Source organism: Trichechus manatus, unplaced genomic scaffold (assembly GCF_000243295.1).
Source record: "Trichechus manatus latirostris isolate Lorelei unplaced genomic scaffold, TriManLat1.0 scaffold00057, whole genome shotgun sequence".
NCBI classification, from domain to species: domain Eukaryota; kingdom Metazoa; phylum Chordata; class Mammalia; order Sirenia; family Trichechidae; genus Trichechus; species Trichechus manatus.
The window spans coordinates 7,115,291-7,133,682 of NW_004443993.1; the positions used below are offsets into that span (position 1 = coordinate 7,115,291).

At 41.6% G+C, this 18,392-nt stretch overlaps 1 protein-coding gene across 1 annotated transcript in view; it reads left to right on the plus strand.

The window, feature by feature from the left end:
• The window catches only part of LOC101345715 (zinc finger protein 433-like), a 135,634-nt gene that overhangs the window by 49,634 nt on the left and 67,608 nt on the right, over positions 1-18,392 (plus strand). The window contains 1 exon segment of the mRNA XM_023733080.1: positions 13,942-14,185. Coding sequence (XP_023588848.1) covers positions 14,183-14,185 — 3 coding nt within the window. The 5' untranslated portion in view covers positions 13,942-14,182.

Consider the following 18,392-nt stretch of genomic DNA (forward strand, 5'->3'; position numbering starts at 1 on the left):
AAAGAACAATGATGAATCTGTGAAGCATCTCATAACATGGATGAAACTGGAGCACATTATGCTGAGTGAAATAAGTCAATCACAAAAGGACAAATATTGTATGAGACCTCTACTGTAAAAACTCATGAAAAAGTTTACACACAAAAAAGAAAAGATCTCTGTTGGTTACTAGGGATGGCAGGGGTCGGGGAAACTAAATAGACAATAGACAAGTGGTAACTTTGGTGATGGGTAAGACAGTATACAATACTGGGGAAAGCAGTACAACTTGTACAAAGAAAGGCCATGGAAGCGCCATAGACACATCCAAACTCCCTGAGAGACTGAATTGCTGGGCTGAGGGCTGTGGGGACCATGGTCTCGGGGAACATCTAGCTCAGTTGGTAATAACACACTGTATAAAGAAAATGTTTTACATTCTACCTTGGTGAGTAGTGTCTAGGGTCTTAAAAGCCTTTGAGCATCCATCTAAGATACTCTACTGGTCTCCTTCGGGAGTAAGGGAGAATGAAGAGAACAGGATACAGGAAAACATTAGTCAAAGGACTAATGGACCACAGCTACCAATGAGTCCACCACACTGGCTAGTACAGGTAGATGGTGCCCCGCTACTACGACTGACTGCTCTGACGGGGATCACAACAGAGGGTCCTGGACAGAGCTGGAGAAAGATGTAGAACAAAATTCTAACACACACACAAAACATTTACTGGCCTGACAGAGACTGAAGAAACCCCAAGAGTATGGCCCCCGGACACCCTTTTAGCTCAGTGGTGAGGTCACTCCCTGTCATGGATTGAATTATGTCCCCCCAAATATGTGTGCATCAATTTGGGTGGGCCTTGATTCCCAGTATTGTGTGATTTTCCCATGTGTGGTAAATTCTGCCTCTATGATGTTAATGAGGAAGGATGGGCGGCAGTTGTGTTAGTGAGGCAGGACTCAATTTACAAGACTGGATTGTGTCCCAAGGCAAACTCTTGAGATATAAAAGATAGAAGTGAGCAGTGAGATGGGGACCTCATACCATCAAGAAAGCAGTGCTGGGAGCAGAGTGCATCCTTTCGTCCGGGGTCCCTGCGCAGAGAGGCTTCTAGTCCCAAGGAACACTGAAGAGAAGAAGGCCTACAGAGAGAAAAAGCCTTCCTCTGGAGCTGACATCCTGAATTTGGATTTTTAGCCTACTTTAACTGTGAGGAAATAAAATTCTCTTCCTTAAAACCATCCACTTGTGGTATTTCTGTTATAGGAGTACTAGATGACTAAGACACTCCCGAAGTTCACCATTTAGCCTGGGATTGGACAGCCCCATAAAACAAAATGGGACTAATGAGGCACAGCAGTCCAGGGACAAGGACTAGAAGGCAGGAGGGGACAGGAAAGCTGGTGATAGGGAACCCAAGGTTGAGAAAGGACAGTGTTGACATGTTTTGGGGTTGTTAACCATTGTCATAGTGCAATATGTGTACTGTTTAATGAGAAACTATTATGTAAACCTTCATCTAAAGTACAAAAAAAAAGCATTATCTCTGTGAGATCAAATTGACAACAGCAACTCCAAAGGTTTGATGAGAAGCCTGGGGGGCAGTGAGTTGAAGATAATGGTGAGGGAATAATTTGGAAAAGGATAGTGAGAATAGCAGCACAACTGGAAGAAGGTAATCGATGTCACTGAATTGTACGTAGAAGTTTTTGAAATGGTGTATCTTTGGCTTATATCTATTTTCACCAAAACGAGAAAAGGTCCTCCAAGGTAAAGAAGGGACAGTGTTGATATGTTGTGGGTTTGTGAACCAATGTCATAAAACAATATGCAAACTGACTGTGTAATGAGAAACTTTGTTCTGTAAACCTTCACCTAAAAGTTTAATAAAAAAAGAAATTGTTAGATGGGAACCTAATTCGGTGTGTAAACTTTCACCAAAAACACAATGAAATATTATTCAGAAAAGAAGAATATATATGGATGGCAAATAAGCTTATAAAAATATGCTCAACATGATTAGGGAAGTACCAGTTCAAACCACAATGAGATACCACTAACACCTATTAATATGACTAAACAAAGAAGATCTGACAATCCCAAATGTGAGTGAGAATGTAAAGTAATAGGAACTTTTATTCAGTGGTTCGAATGCTATATGGTACACACACTTTGGAAACTGGCCACTTCTTGTAAAGTTAAAGATACACTTTCCAGATAATGACATGATCCCACTCCTAGGTATTTACCCAAGTGAAATGAAAATTCATGTTCACTCCAAATCCTGTATGGAATTTTTATAGCAGCTTTATTCATCATCACCAAAACCTGAAAACAAGATGTTCTTTAGCAGTCAGATGGATTAGCCAACTTTAGTACATCAATAGACAGGCCTATGATTCAGCAGTAAACAGAACTCACCATAATCACACTAGAACATGGATAAATCTTAAATGTGATTTTTGTAAGTTAAGCCAGATCACAATGGGAATTAATGGATAGGTGTATTTATGCAGTATTCTGGAAAAGGCAAAACTATAGAGGTAGAAAACATATCAGTGGTTGAGAGAGCAGTGAGGAAGGCAGGAGGAGTTGACTACAGTGGGGCTTCAGAAAGGCATTTTTAAGGTGATATAACTTCTGTATGGTATTGATGTTTACAAGACTCTAAGAATTTGTCAAACCCATAGAATTATACATCACAAAGAGTGGACTATGGTATATGCAAACTTGTAACAAGCATCCGGGATATTTGTGGATCTCAGAGTGGGAAAGAAACTGTGACAAATGAATCTAACTCTTTTAAAAATTTATGACAATCTCCCTGATAGTGGTGACACAAAAAAGAAGCTAACCTAAAGAACTTTGGAGAGCCTGTTTTTTCTGGAAACTTAAGGCTCACTATGAAAAGCACTGTAAAGAAATACTTCTTTAGTTGGTAGGTTTGTTTCTCCGAGCAGTGTTGTTTAGTACTTCTGAAATTACATGTTTAGTAGGGTTGAACAAACATATATAGATAAATTGCAAATAATGGGATCCAAGTTTATCACCATCAGAAAAATAGCAAGGGGGGAAGACTAGAATGAAAATTAGCAGGGTTGAAGAATAGCATTTCAGAATGATAAAAGGGAAATTCACCAAGAAGACATAACAATCTGAAATGTGTATACACATACCAACCACTTCAATACATATGGAGAACGAAAAAAAAGAGATGACAAGGCATGAAATAGAGGCCAAATTAGAGTTTTCGACCATTGTAAAGATGGCCAATAATTATGAGGAGCAAACAAATTACTTCTCTAAAGAACATAGTAAAAATTTTTGAAGTGTGCAAATACCATCTTTGCTCTCAAAGGGTATTAGAAATCTTTGACTATTGACGCCCACGTTCAGAAAACCTAGGCTGTTATCTATAGAGGAAATAAAGCAGAAGTGCCCAGATCCCAAATCCCGGGAGAAGCCTGTGAACCCCGCGGGCAACAGGTGGAGTCCTCTATGCGCACGGAAACCCTCCCCTTCGCCACCCAGAGTCCCTAACCGGAAGTGGAAGTGTGCGACCACGGACGGGCAGCCACGTTTCGTCGCACTCCTGCTGAGGTGTGAGGTAGGTTTTGCATCTGTAGGCGGCCTGCCTGGTCATGTACATGATGTAGCCTGCAGGGCGAAGGCGTTGCGCCTGGTCTTCCGCGCACTCCTGTCCTCTCTCCCTCCCTGGGCTGTTCCAGAGGCTCGGGGCTTCATGCAGTCGTGCTGTGCCCGGAGCCTGCCGCCGCAGCCGCTGCCGTCTTTCTGCTTTCTTGCTGCCCCCGCCTCGGCCTTCCCCTCTTTCTCCTCCGGCTCTGAGAGCCCGCCCCACTTCCCCTGGGCCGCTGCTCTTTTCTGCGGGGTTGAGGTTGGGACGGTGGTGTAGGTGGGCTAGACCTGGTTCCCTGGGAGCATTTACAAGTAAATTTCGGGAATCCTCGCTGAGCAACAGCGTGACTCTCACACCAGCAGCGTCAGCCTCACCTGGGAGTTTGTGAGAAATGAAGCGTCACGGGCTTCATGGAATCCCGGCGTAGTTAGCCTGAGTCCGAATGTCCTGCTCCCACCTCCAGCCCACCCGACTCCCATTTGTTTTCATCAAGGCAGGGGTTAAGTTTCACTGGTCATACAAAATGTAAGATTCTAGTGAGGAATACACTCCCCGCTCCCCCTCTAATGGTTAAGGAGCCCTGGTGACGCACTGGTTAAAGCATTGGACTATTAATCAAAAGGTTAGCAGTGCATACCGACCTTCAGTTTTGCGGGAGAAAAAGGTGGCAGTCCGCTTCCACAGAGTTTTACAGCCTTGGAAATCCTCTGGGGTCGCTATGAGTTGGCCGTGGGTTTGGTTTTGGATTTTGAGTCTAATAGTTAAGGTATTTAAGATCAAGAATTTAGAAATATGAATTTGTAGTACATGCATTTAAGCCTTCTTTATCCCAAGGTCAGAAAAATATAGGTACATTTGTAGAAATTTCTGATTGTAATGCAGAAATTTTCTTATGATTTTGTGAGAAAAAGCATGTCCAGTCCTAGTTGTTCTGATGTAAAATGTGATGTAATTGAACGAACTTGATATAGGCAATGAGAGGTTTATAGAGATCACACACCCAGTGTTTGAACAAGATCTTAAGGAATAGCTGAGACAGAATCTGTGTGGGATTGGATGCTGGTGATTCAACCACAGTTTTTGCTACGAAAGAACCACGCGTCTTAATAGGTTGAAAGCTTCTTGGAGCAAAAGCCATTCTTATTCCCATTGTGAGAGCAGTGAGTGTATATTGGGAATGAGGACAAAATGGGAGGCAAGTGTAATGAAAGTAATCAGAATACTTTGCGTAGATCCTAGAGGGTCACCCACACTACAGTGTTGCAAAAAGCACCTCATCCTTTGTGATAATTATTGTACAAAGTACTCTTGCTTAAATAAATGTAGAACTATTAGAAAGTCATGACTTATACTAAATAATTTTGAACCTGCAAAAGCTTAAATTAAGTAAGTAATTTGTGGCATCTGTAATATGACTAGAGGATATGTTTCTTTTTGAACCAAATGGTATAATGTAGAATGAAGGAAATATGTCTATTTCAAATCTATTGAATGTAAGAGCAACAAAAGGATAATATTTTACTTAGAAAAAACTTATGAAAAAATACAGAGACACTAAAGGGTGAAGTAAGGTGTGCCTGGGTAGCACAAATGGTTAAGATTACTAGCTGAAAAGTTGGTGGTTTGAACCCACCCAGAAGTGCTTTGGAAGACAGCCCTGGCGATCCGTTACCAAAAGATCACAGCCTTGAAAACCCTATAGAGAAGTTCTACTCTGAACACATGGGGTAGCCATGAGTAGAAATAGACTCAATGGCAACTAACAATAAGAACGGGAGTCAAGCAGCAGCTGCAGATATTATTTCAAAAATTTTAGATGTCTAATTTTAAGTGTCCTGAGAAATCATTGCTAATGCCAGAGACATTACTGTAACCTCTCTCTCTCTTTTTTTTTTTTTTAACTATTTAGAATTATAATTCACGAGATGTTTTGATTATGGAAATTGTTCTTGTTGTGTGCCATCGAGTTGATTCCGAGTCATAACAACCCTATAGGGCAGAGTAGAACTGCCCCATAGGCTTCCAAGGCTATGATCTTTACAGGAGCAGATTGCCACATCTTTCTCCCTTGGAGCCGTTGGTGGGTTTGAACCATCAACTTTTTGGTTAGCAGCCAGTTGCTTAACTACTGCGGCACCAGGTCTCCTCGTTGTGAATGTAGTCCTGTTACTTTATATATACATGTATTAATAATAAGGTGATCCGGATCCAATTACCTTAAAAAGTTCGTTCTCTACATACTGCAGGTCCTCAAATGTGATTTTATTTCTTTAGTACAGCCTAAGGTTGGCATTAAATCTAAGTAACCTGCTTATATCCCCATATTATCTAAATTTTCCTCCTTTCATTCACACATTCAGACCAATAAACTAAGTTTGTTCTTTTTTTTTTTTAAGGCACTATTTCATTCTATTTGTGCGTATGTGTGCGTGTGTGCCCACGCTCGTGGTAAAATATACGTAACAAAACCTTTTCCTATTTCATCCATTCTTACATATACGATTCAGTAATATTATTTTCAACATCTTGCACAACCATCACTTATCCATTTCCAAGTTTTTCCTTCATCCTTAGCAGAAACTCAGTGCCTCTTAAGCATTAACTCCTCCTTCCTCCCACCCATCAGCCCTTGGTAGTCAGGAATAAACTTTGGTCTGTATTTATTTGCTTACTCTAGGTATTTCACATAAGTGAGATCGTACGGTATTTATCTTTTATGTCTGACTTACTTGTTAGGTGCCGTCAAGTCGGTTCCGACTGATGGCGACCCTATGTACAATGTAACGAAACACTGCACAGTCCTGTGTAATCCTTATAATTGTTATGCTTGAGCCCATTGTTGCAGCCACTGTGTCAGTCCATCTCGTTGAGGGTCTTGCTTTTTTTCGCTGACCCTCTACTTTACCAACCATGATGTCCTTCTCCAGGGACTGGTCCCTCCTGATAACATGTCCAAGTTATGTGAGGCAAAGTATCACCATCCTTGTTTCTAAGGAGTATTCTGGGTGTACTTCTTTCAGGACAGGTTTGATTGTTCTTCTGGCAGTCCACGGAATATTCAGTATTCTGCACCAACACCGTAAATCAAAGGCATCAGTTCTTTAGTCTTCCTTATTCATTGTCCAGCTTTCACATGCATATGAGATGACTGGAAATATAGCGTGGGTCCAGCTCACCTTAGAACTTAAAGTGACATGTTGCTTTTTAACACTTTAAAGAGCTATTTTGCAGCAGATTTCCCTAATGCAATGTGTTGTTTGATTTGTTTTATTGTACTTTAAATGAAGGTTTACGGAACAAATAGTTTCTCATTAAACAATACACATATTGTTTTGTGACAATGGTTAACAACCCCATGACATGTGAACACTGTCCCTTCTCAACCTTGGGTTCCCTATTACCAGCTTTCCTGTCCCCTCCTGCCTTCTAGTCCTTGTCCCTGGATTGTTGTGCCCCATTAGTCTCGTTGTGTTTTACGGCGCTGTCTAATCTTTGGCTGAATGGTGAACCTCTGGAGTGACTTCATTACTGAACTAAAAGGGTGTCCGGGGGCCGTATGTTGTTTGATTTCTTGACTGCTGTTTCCATGAGTGTTGATTGTGGATCCAAGTAAAATCAAACCCCTGATAACTTCAATCTTTTCTCTATCATGATGTTGTTTATTGGTACAGTTGTGAGCATTTTTGCTTTCTTTGTTTTGAAGTGTAATCCATACAGAAGGCCGTAGACTTTGACCTTCATCAGTAAGTGTTTCAAGTCCTCTTCACTTTCAGCAAACAAGGTTGTGTCATCTGCATATCTCAGGTTTTTAATGAGTTTTCCTCCAATCCTGATGCCAGGTTCTTCTTCATATAGTCCAGCTTCTCAGATTATTTGCTCAGCATATGGACTGAATAAGTGTAGTGAAAGGATACAACCCTGACACACACTTTTCCTGACTTGCAACCATGTAGTAGCCCCTTGTTCTGTCTGAAAAACTGCTTCTTGATCTGTGTATAGGGTCCTCATGACCACAATGAAGTGTTCTGAAATTTCCATTCTTGCAGTGTTATCCATAATTTGTTATGATCCACACAGTGAAATGCCTTTGCATAGTCAATAAAACACAGGTAAACATCTTTCTGATATTCTCTGCTTTCAGCCAGGATCCATCTGACATCAGCAGTGATATCCCTGGTTCCATGTCCTCTTCTGAATCTGGCTTGAATTTCTGGCAGTTCCCTGTGTATGAACTGCTGCAACTGCTTTTGAATGATCTTCAGCAATATTTTACTTGCATATGATATTAATAATATTGTTTAATAATTTCTGCATTCTGTTGAATCACCTTTCTTTGTAGTAGGCATAAATATGGACCTGTTCCAATCGGTTGACTGGGTAGTTGGTCTTCCAAATTTCTTGACATAGATGAGTGAGCATTTCCAGCACTGTATCTGTTTGTTGAAACATCTCGATTGGTATTCCATCAGTTCCTGAAGCCTTGTTTTTCACCGGTGTCTTCAGTGCAGCTTGGAATTCTTCCTTCAGTACCATCAATTCTTGATCATATGCTGCCTCCTGAAATAAACATTGACCAATTCTTTTTGGTACAGTGACTGTGTATTCTTGCCATCTTCTTTTTATGCTTCCTGCGTAGTTCAATATTTCGCCCATAGAATCCTTCAAATTGCAACTCGAAGCTTGAATTTTTCTTCAGTTCTTTCAGCTTGAGAAATGCTGAGCGTGTTCTTCCCTTTTGCTTTTCTAACTCCAGATCTTTGCACATGTCATTATAATACTTTACTTTGTCTTCTCGAGCTTCCCTTTGAAATCTTCTGTTCTGCTCTTTTACTTCATCATGTCTTCCATTCAGTTTAACTACTCAGCATCCCAGAGCATATTTCAGAGTCTCTTCTGACATTCATTTTCTCTTTTCTTTGTTTTTAATGACCTCTTGCTTCAAATATGATGTTCTTGATGTCATTCCAGAACTCATTTGATCTTTGGTTATTAGTGTTCAGTGCATAAAATCTATTTTTGAGGTGGTCTCTAAATTTACTTAGCATAGTGCTTTCAGTGTCCATCCAGATCATAGCATTAATGAGACCTTCATTTCTTTTTATGAGTAATATTGCTATTCATGAATGTACATTTTGTTTATCCATTCATCTGTTGATTGACATTTGGATTGTCTCCAGTTTTTGTCTATTATGAGTAGTGCTGCAGTGAACACTGGTGTAAAAGTACCTCTTTACTTCCCTGCTTTCAAGCCGTTTGTGTATATACTTGTTGTTAGGTGCTATCTAGTCAATTTTTGACAGATAGCCACCCCATGTGATAGAGTAGAACTACCGCTCAGGGTTTTCTAGGCTGTAATCTTCATGGGAGCAGATCACCAGGTCTTTCTCCCACAGAGCCTTTGAGTGTGGTCAGATTGCCAACTGTTAGTTAGCAGCTAAGCACTTAATCATTTGTGCCACCAAGGCCCCTAGGAATGGAAATTTCTGGCTCATAGAGGAATTATATGTTTACTTTTTTGAGGAACCAGCCAACTGTTTTCCAGGGAGGCTGCATCATTTTACAATCCCACCTACAATTTCTCCACATTCTCCCCAACTCTTGTTGTTATTTTTCTGATAGTAGCCATTTTAGTAGGAGTGAGGTGGTATCTCATTGTGGTTTTGATTTGCATTTCCCTAGTGACTAATGACATGGATTATCTTTTCATGTGTTTATTCGCCATTTGCATATCTTCTCTGGTGAAATATGTGTTTAAATTTTTAGCTCATTTTTAAAATGATTTGTTTGTTTTTATGTTGCTGAGTGGTAAACCCATTGCTGTTGAGTAGTTTCCAACTCATAGCGACCTTATAGGACAGAGTAGAACTGCCCCATAGGGTTTCCAAGGAATGGCTGGTGGATTTGAACTGCCAACATTTTGGTTCACAGCCAAGCTCTTAACCACCGGGCCACCATGGTTTCTTGTTGAGTGGTAGGAGGTTTTTATATATTCTGGATACTAAGCCCTTATCAGATATATGATTCTCAAATATTATCTCCCATTCTGTGGGTTTTTTCTTCACTTTGTTGATAAAGTCATTTGATGCGCAAGATTTTTAATTTATGTCCAGGCATGGACCAGTAACTTGAAATTTACCACCAAAATTGGAGCCAGTATGACTGAAGTTTATTAGGGAGACTTACATACAAAGCCAAATCCTGAGCAGCTGCAGGATCAAAGCAAATCTCTGTGCCCGTTAGTGGGAGGGCATAGGTTTTATAGTGGTGGTGAACAATAATGCCTACAAGCCAGGGGCTTACATAAGAATGACTCAGCAAATGATAGTGAATTAGCGGACCACATGAGGGTGCTCATTGTCGACCTCTCAAAGCCTCTTTACCCTTCAGTGCACACTCCGAGGCTAGCTCTAACATTCTCTCTCTGGTGCCATAGCACGAGAGACTGCGTTCCCTCCCTGTCAGGAACAGATATAGAAGTGGGGTTGGCCAGGTGCTGTATGGTGCCCGCACATGTGCAGGAGACATAGAAAGTTACCGTGTTCCCATACAGGGGGAAGCCTTCTCTGGTAAGAAGGAACTGGGAAAAAGGAGGAGACCCAATTTTCAGTCCCCTTTTGAAAGAATATTCTGGGCCCAAGGACTTTACTTAGGTAGCCTGGATGTGAGGTGCAGAGGCAGACCATTCACCCAACAGTCCATCTGCCGACTTGCATCAGAGTGACAGAAAAAGAAGCAAAGCAGTACGAAGTCCTGGTATGCCCATCACCCATTTTGGATGTTGAGCTGCATGTCCATTATTTGGTGCATAACTCTAGTAAATGCTGTATCTGTGCATCATTTGAGGCAGTATTTAATGAGCGTTACTAGTAGGACTGTCCCCAGCAAATTGATCAGGATTGCTTGGAAGAGAGATCCCAACTAGTCACCCCCGTTGTGGCTTAATCCAAGCCATGTGAATAGTTCTAAGTGCTGTATTTGTCCAATCTTACGTGTGTAGAGCATGTTCTGTTTCACTTATCTAAAAACAACATATTTCTCCCAACATGGCACATTATATAAACAGTATACGTTTCACTACAAGTAATGCAAAAGCTCCCTTTTTCAGCACAATTGGACAAGGTATTACCATTGCCAGACCAGCTAATTCAGACTTGGTGTAGTCAATGTACATTGGACCACCTGGTCATATTATGCAAGTTCTCCACATCCAGTATAAGTCACCTCAGTCTTAGAAGTAGTCAAACCATCCACAGTCTTGTGCTCTTTGCATTTTTAACACACAAAGAATTTTTTTTCTAAAGTTGGAGCAGTATCCACAGGCAGCCTTCATATTTCAAACGGTATTGTCCACGAGTAATGGAGTCGACCATGTTTATTTACCACGTGATCTCCTTAGTACACCAGGTTACACATTAATTTGGCCCATGAGGTGTCCTCCAGAGTATGGGGCTACCTTTCATGAGTTCCAGTGGGATGGGGCCGAATCAGCTGTCCAAAGCTGAGGGGACAGGGCTGCCATGCCCAAGGGACAGAAGAACAGGGCCTGCCACGGCCGAGGGTGTGAGGTTACCACTTAGATGGACTAGGGGAATGGGGCCACCCAGATGTGAGGGAACAGAATTGCTGTTTCAGTGGGCCTGGAAGGCAGAGCTGAATCTCAGGGCCTAGGAGCCTCTACCCAGAATCTGGAGAGTGGCCAACACCAAGAGTCTGCAGGGCCAGGTCATTACCTAGATGGTTTCAGAAAACTGAGGATTATTTTCAAGCCTTGAGAGCTAATGTGATGTGTTCTGCTGACTTGCTTGGTGTCTGTTATCCCTTCTTTCCAGTTTCTCCCATTTCTAATGGAAATGTGTATCTTGTACCTGTTCTACCATTGTACTTTGGAAGCAGATAACTTATATTCTAGATTTCACAGATAAAGAAGAATTTTGCCCCAGAATGGAATTTGGACTTGGAGTTGATTTAAGACTTTTGGCATGATATGATGGGATAAATGTGTTTTACATGTGGCAAGGACATGAAGTTTGGGGAACCAAAGGGTGGAAGGTTATAGATTGAATTGTTTCCCAAAAAATGTGTGTCAACTTGACTAGGCCATGATTCCCAGTATTGCCTGGTTGTCCACCATTTTGTGATCTGATGTGATTATCCTATGTGTTGTATATTCTAACCTCTATGATTAGATTGCATCTTGAGTCAGTCTGAGATATAAAAGACAGAATCAAGCAGAGACGAGAGAGACCTCATACCACTAATAAAGAAGAGCCAGTAGTAGAGTGCATCCTTTGGACCTGGGGTCCCTGCACTGAGAAGCTTATAGACCAATGGAAGATTGATGACAAGGGCCTTCCCCTAGAGCTGACAGAGAAAACTTTCTCCTGAAGCTGACACCCTAAATTTGGACTTCTAGCCTCCTAGACTGTGATAGAATAAATTTGTTTGTTAAAGCCATCCACTTGTGGAATTTCTGTTATAACAGCACTAGATAACTAAGACACTTGTAATAAAAGGACCTAACCAAAGAGTCAGGTTAGAGTGCTTGGAAGGAAAAATTACTTAAGCGAAGATCAGAAAATTAAATTTAGCTTCATACATGGTTAACAGGGATGATAGCATGTAGAATGGGTGGGGATGGAAAGTGTGTTTCCATTAGAATGAAATGAATATATAAATCCCTGAGGCAGCAGAGAACCCCTTATCATCCATTCCTTGATGAAAATCAGAGATGATACCAAAAAAAACAAACCTGTTGCTGTCGAGTCAATTCCAACTCATAGTGACCCTACAAGACAAAGAAGAACTGCCCCATATGGTTTCTAAGGAGTGGCTGGTGGATTTGAACTGCCGACTTTTTGGTTAGCAGCTGAGCTCTTAACCACTGTGCCTTGATAACTCCGTCAGAGATGATAGAAGCAGAGAAAACAACGTGGGTTGTGGGACTGTTGTCATGAGCCAGATTGGAAGAACCAATGGCAGCAGGATGTTTAGAACCATACTGACTACTCTAGGCTTTTTGAAGGCCAGTGGACAGCCACTGATGGGCATGGAACAGGGATGGGTGTGAGTATATTTGTGATTTAAAACAGAACACTCCAGTTCCTTGCTGCAAGTAGATTTTGGAAATGATAACCATGATTGAATGATGTCAGCCAGAAGCTTGTTATGAGCAAGTTAAGGAAGACTATGAGGTAGCCTAGACGTGGAGATTGGTTGTGGGTCAGGAACATAGTGGAACGATATAATGTAGATAGCTGAAAAGGCATCAGTTGATAGAATGCTTATTCCTTGAGTTGCAGGCTAAAAAGCAGTGAATGCTTCTTGAACTTGAATGTTGGTGTGGATAACCTGGGGATCTTGTTAAAATGCAGATTTTGATTCAGTAGGTCAGGGATGGACTTGAGATTCTACATACCAGAGATGTTCCTAATTTATACTGAAAATAAGTGTAGAAATAAAGATATGAATTAAAATTGGAGAGCGCTATTAGAGAAAATAATGAAAGAGAGAGATAGAGAACATTTACACTGAGACTACGAAATAGAGTAGGAGTCACCTGAGTGGGAAAGTGTGTGGAAAGAAACAGAAACAGATGCAGGAGAGTGCTCCTTAGAGAAAACCTAATGATTTTTTCATGTATTAGTTGATTATAACATTGAAAGAAAGTATTCAGTAATCCTCCCAGACTTCTCAGAAGCTTAGGGACTGGTGGTGTCATGGTCTGAGAGCGAAGGGAAAACAAAACTCAAGGGGAAGAAAGAAATGTTAAATGCAAATCAGCAGGAAAAGTACTGATCACATATTGCGATGCTGGAAATGAAAAAAAAAAATTTTTAGCACAACAGAATGGTTTTAACTGTACTTAAAGTCAATGAAGCATGGTGAGTTCATTGACCAAACTTGAAAAATATATTCTTCCTGAAGGTTCACCCATGTAGATATCAAATAAAAGTGTACGTGTTGATCTACTAAGGGCAAAATTACATAGGTGAACCCACAACCTCAGCTTTGGACCCCTGACTCCCTGGAGGAAATCAGGTTGAAGATTTCCAGACTTTCCATGCCTGGATGCTTCTCATGCTCTGCTATGAGGAATTCTTCCATCTGTGATGTTGCCATAAGTAAGAGGCCTGTGGAGCTGTGTGAAGAATGCAAGTGTGTGCCCTGGAAGGCTGGAGGCAGATCTGCCTTAAATGCAGATGCACTAATAGTGGAACATTGCCTTGAGCCTGAGAGGTAGCCCTTCCCAGGGAAAGAGCTGAGGGCCAAGAACTCTTTCCTTGCTCAACACTTTCTTCCCCCCATCCTTCTTCCATTTCAGGTCCCAGGTGTGACACAGGAAGAACTAGTCCAGTCTAGGCAGCTGGGGACCTCCGGTGACCATCTTCCCCATTCAAAAATCACAAGTAAGGGTTTCAACTGCTCTGACTGGTGTGTGGACCAAACATTATTCTTCTGCCTCCAAACTTCCTAGCAGCTCAGCTTCCCATCCCTCGTATTGAAGTGGCTTCTTGGGCTCAGGGAGGACATTCATTTAGACTTCCAGAAGCTGGAGCAAGGACATGGTGAGTACTACGGAGAGCTGGGTTATTCTTGCCATAAGGGAGTGGAGCTGGGTGTGAATTGTTAGGGTACAAGCTATGTGGTCTCGCCCCTGTGGTTCCTCAGTGAGGTAAAAAGGTGGCAAGGACATCACACGAATAGATATATGCACACCCGTGTTCATTTCAACACTGTTCACAATAGCGAAAAGATGGAAACAACCTAGGTGTGCCCATCAGCAGACGAATGGATAAACAAATTATGGTACATTCACACAATGGAATACTACGCAATGGTAAAGAACAATGATGAAGCTGTGAAATGTAACATGGAGGAATCAGGAAGGCATTATGCTGAGTGAATTTAGTTAGTCTAGAAAGGACAAATATTGTATAAGACCACTGTTACAAGAAGGAGCGCAAGAAAATGTTTAGACACAGAAGAAAACATTCCTTGATGGTTTATGGGGGTAAGGAGGGAGGGAGAGGGGTGTTCGCTAGCTAGATAGTAGACAAGAATTAGGTGAAGGGAAGGACAACACACACTACAGGGGAAAGTAGCACAACTGGACTACACCAAAGCTAAGAAGTTTTCTGAATACACCCAAACACTTTGAGGGACAGAGTAGCAGTGATGGGGGTCTGGGGACCATGGTTTCAGGGCACATCTAAGTCAATTGGCATGACAAGGTTTATTAAGAAAACGTTCTGCATTTCACTTTGGTGAGTGGCATCTGGCATCTTAAAAGCTAGTGAGTGGCCATCTAAGGTGCAACAATTGGTCCTAACCCACCTGGAGCAAAGAAGAATGAAGCACACCAAAGACACAAGGAAAGTATTAGCCCAAGAGACAGGGCCACATAAACAAGAGACTCCCTCAGCCTGAGATCAGAAGAACTAAATGGTGCCCAGCTACCACCAATGAGCACTCTGACAGGGAACACAACAGAGAATCCCTGATGGAGCAGGAGAAAAGTGGGGTACAGAGCTCAGATTCTAGCAAAAAGACCAGACTTAATGGTTTGAGACTGGAGGGACCCTGGAAGACATAGCCCCCAGACTCTCTGTCAACTCAGATCTAAAACCATTCCCGAGGCCAACTCTTCAGACAGAGATTGGACTGGACTATGGGGTATAAAATGATACTCGTGAAGAGGGTGCTTCTTAGATCAAGTAGATACATAAGACTAAATGGGCAGCTCCTGTCCAGAGGCGAGATGAAACAGCAGAGTGTCAGGAGCTGGTTGAATGGACACGGGAAATTCGGGGTGGAAAGGAGAAGTGTGCTGTCACAGTATAGGGAGAGCAACAACTAGTGTCACATAACAGTGTATGTATAAATTTTTGTATGAGAGACTAACCTGAATTGTAAACTTCCACTTAAAGCACAACAATAAAAAAATGGCATGGAGGCTGAAGGACTGGCCCTGGGAGGCATCCTAAGCCCTACTCCAGTGTCACTGGCACCTTCCTCTGTGGTTTTCTTTCAAGCATTGGATGCCTGGGGTAACCTTCCTTATGTGACTCTTGGAGCTGGCACCATGGGCAGTAACATCACTACCCTGGGCCTTGGTGCTTTGTGTTAATGAGAAGATCTCCTGACCAGAGCCTGCAAATGGAGCAGCTCTCGCTGAGGAGGCTGAGCTCCAGGCCCTCTCGGGCCATCCTTGACCCATCACTAAAAAACTGTTCTTGGATTCACTAGGCATTGCAGGCTTTTTGGTGCAGTTTTAAGACTATAGCTCTAGCTCTCACACTGTGCGATGGGTAAAGAAGGGAGAGGGAGTTCGTAGGGGTAGGTCCTGACTCTTTTTATGGGGGCCTGAGTGGGATTTGGTGCTCTGATACCATTGTCACCAAAAGAATGACACAGGAGACAGTGAGTCCAGCTGGATTCTGTGTGGGGTCTCCAGACTCATCCCTTTTCCAGTGGGAAATTCTTTAGCCTTGAGCTTCTCGGGTGTATGAGAACCATGAAATCCTGATCTAGGTCTTTGTTCTCCCACCTGCCTATACCTAGCCAAAAAACCAAACCAAACCCATTGCTGTCGAATCGATTCAAACTCATAGCGACCCTGTAAGGACAGAGTGGAACTGCTCCATAGGGTTTCCAAGGCTGTAATCTTTACAGAAGCTGACTGCCATATCTTTCTCCCACAGAGCAGCTGGTGGGTTTGAACGGCCAACCTTTCAGTTAGCAGCCGAGTGCTTTAAACACTTTGCTACCTTGGCTCCATGTACCTAGATCTGGTATTAAATCCCTATAATTTTTAACTGCTCACCACAGTCTTGAATTAGAATCTAAAATTATTCTTTCTTGCCAGAGAATCTCAACATACAAGATGTGTGTATTTAAGTTCTTGGGTTTACATTTTCCACCAATGGATGAAAATTTCTAGATCAATTGTGAGTTTCTACTGAGACTTTTTCAATTTCATGGGCATAAAACTTCTTAAACACACCGGAATGTCTGTTTCAACTAATGTAAATGTTATCCTAAATCTCACTTAAATCTGATTGAGAAGGTTTTTAAAGACTCCTGTTACATTTAACAAGTCACAACAGAACCCCTAATGTGTTAAATATTTTAGCCATTTTAGAAACATCCTCCCAACTAAGATAAAATAGATGTACAGACTCTTTTATCCATGGTCACTGTGTTTGGAAAGAGAGCTCTAATTTACATTTTTACCATTTGCACAAATGTAGTGTTAGACCATTTAATAATAAACCGAATGATTAAATTTAAATGGTTTTGTAATTGCAAATGGCAATTTTTATTGACATTAAATATATAATTTAATTTCTGTCATACTTAAAAGTAGTTTAGTGTACTAAATTATATTTTTACAATAGATAACATCTTCAAAGTTCAAAATTCAGTATAAACTTTAAAAGTATGCTTTATGAAGACTTGTTCCTACTCTTGTCCTCATCCAGCCTATTCCTCTTCCACCAACTACCTTTAGATAAAAGTTTATTGCTTGCCGAGGTATTTTGCCAGTGTGTATATAAAAGCAAGCAAATATACATAGACATTTTTATTTACCCAACTTTGTTACACAACAGATATCATGGATTATCCCGGAGATCTTTTTATAACAATAGTGGCCCCAAGTGTGCAGACTACCACTGCACTCCAGATGGTTTTCAAGGCTGTGATCTTTCGGAAGGAGAATGCCAGGCCTTTCTTTTTAAGGTGCCTGTGGTTGGGTTTCAACCGCCAACCTTTTGGTTAGTAGTCCAGCTCTTAACCGTGTGCACTATCAGGGCCTCCTTTCATAACAAAACAATATAAAAATTAAAAAAAAACCAAAACTCGAGTCATTTGTGACTCATGGTGACCCCATGTGTTACACAGTATAACTGAACTCCATAAGATTTTCTTGACCTTAATCTTTAGGGAAGCAGATTTCCAGGCCTTTCTTTCACTGCATTACTGGGTGAGTTCAAACACCCAACCTTTTGGTTAGTAGTCCAGGGTAAAATATTTCTGCCACCCAGGGACCGTCTGAAAGTACATGTTGTTCTTAGGTGCCGTCGACTCAGATCCAACCCATGGTGACCCTGTGTGTGACAGAACGAATCACTGCCTGGTCCTGTGCCATCCTCACAATAATTATTATGTTTGAGCCCATTGTTGCAGCCACTGTGTCATTCCATCTTCCGGAGGGTCTTCCTCTTTTTCGCTGACCCTCTACCAAGCATGATGTCCTTCTTCAGTTACTGATCCCTCCTGATAACGTCCAAAATACGTGAGACGTAGTCTCGCCACCTTTGCTTCTGCAGAGAATGCTGGTTGTACTTCTTTCAAGGCATATTTTTTCATTCTATTGGCAGTCCATGGTATATTCAATCTTTGCCAACACCACAATTCAAAGGCATCAATTCTTCTTTGGTCTTCCTTATTCATTGTCCAGCCTTTGCATGCATATGAGGCAGTTGAAAACACCATGGCTTGGGTCAGGCGCACCTTAGCCTTCAAGGTGACGTCTTTGCTTTTGATCACTTTAAAGGTCTTTGCAGAAGTTTTGTCGAATGCAATGCATCATTATATTCCTTTGAGTGCTGCTTCCATGGATGTTGATAGTGGATCCAAGTAAAATGAAATCCATGACAGCCTCAACGTTTTCTCCGTTTATCATGATGTTGCTTATTGGCCCAGTTGTGAGGATTTTTGTTTTCTTTATGTTGAGGTGTAATCCATACTGAAGGCTGTGGTCTTTGATCT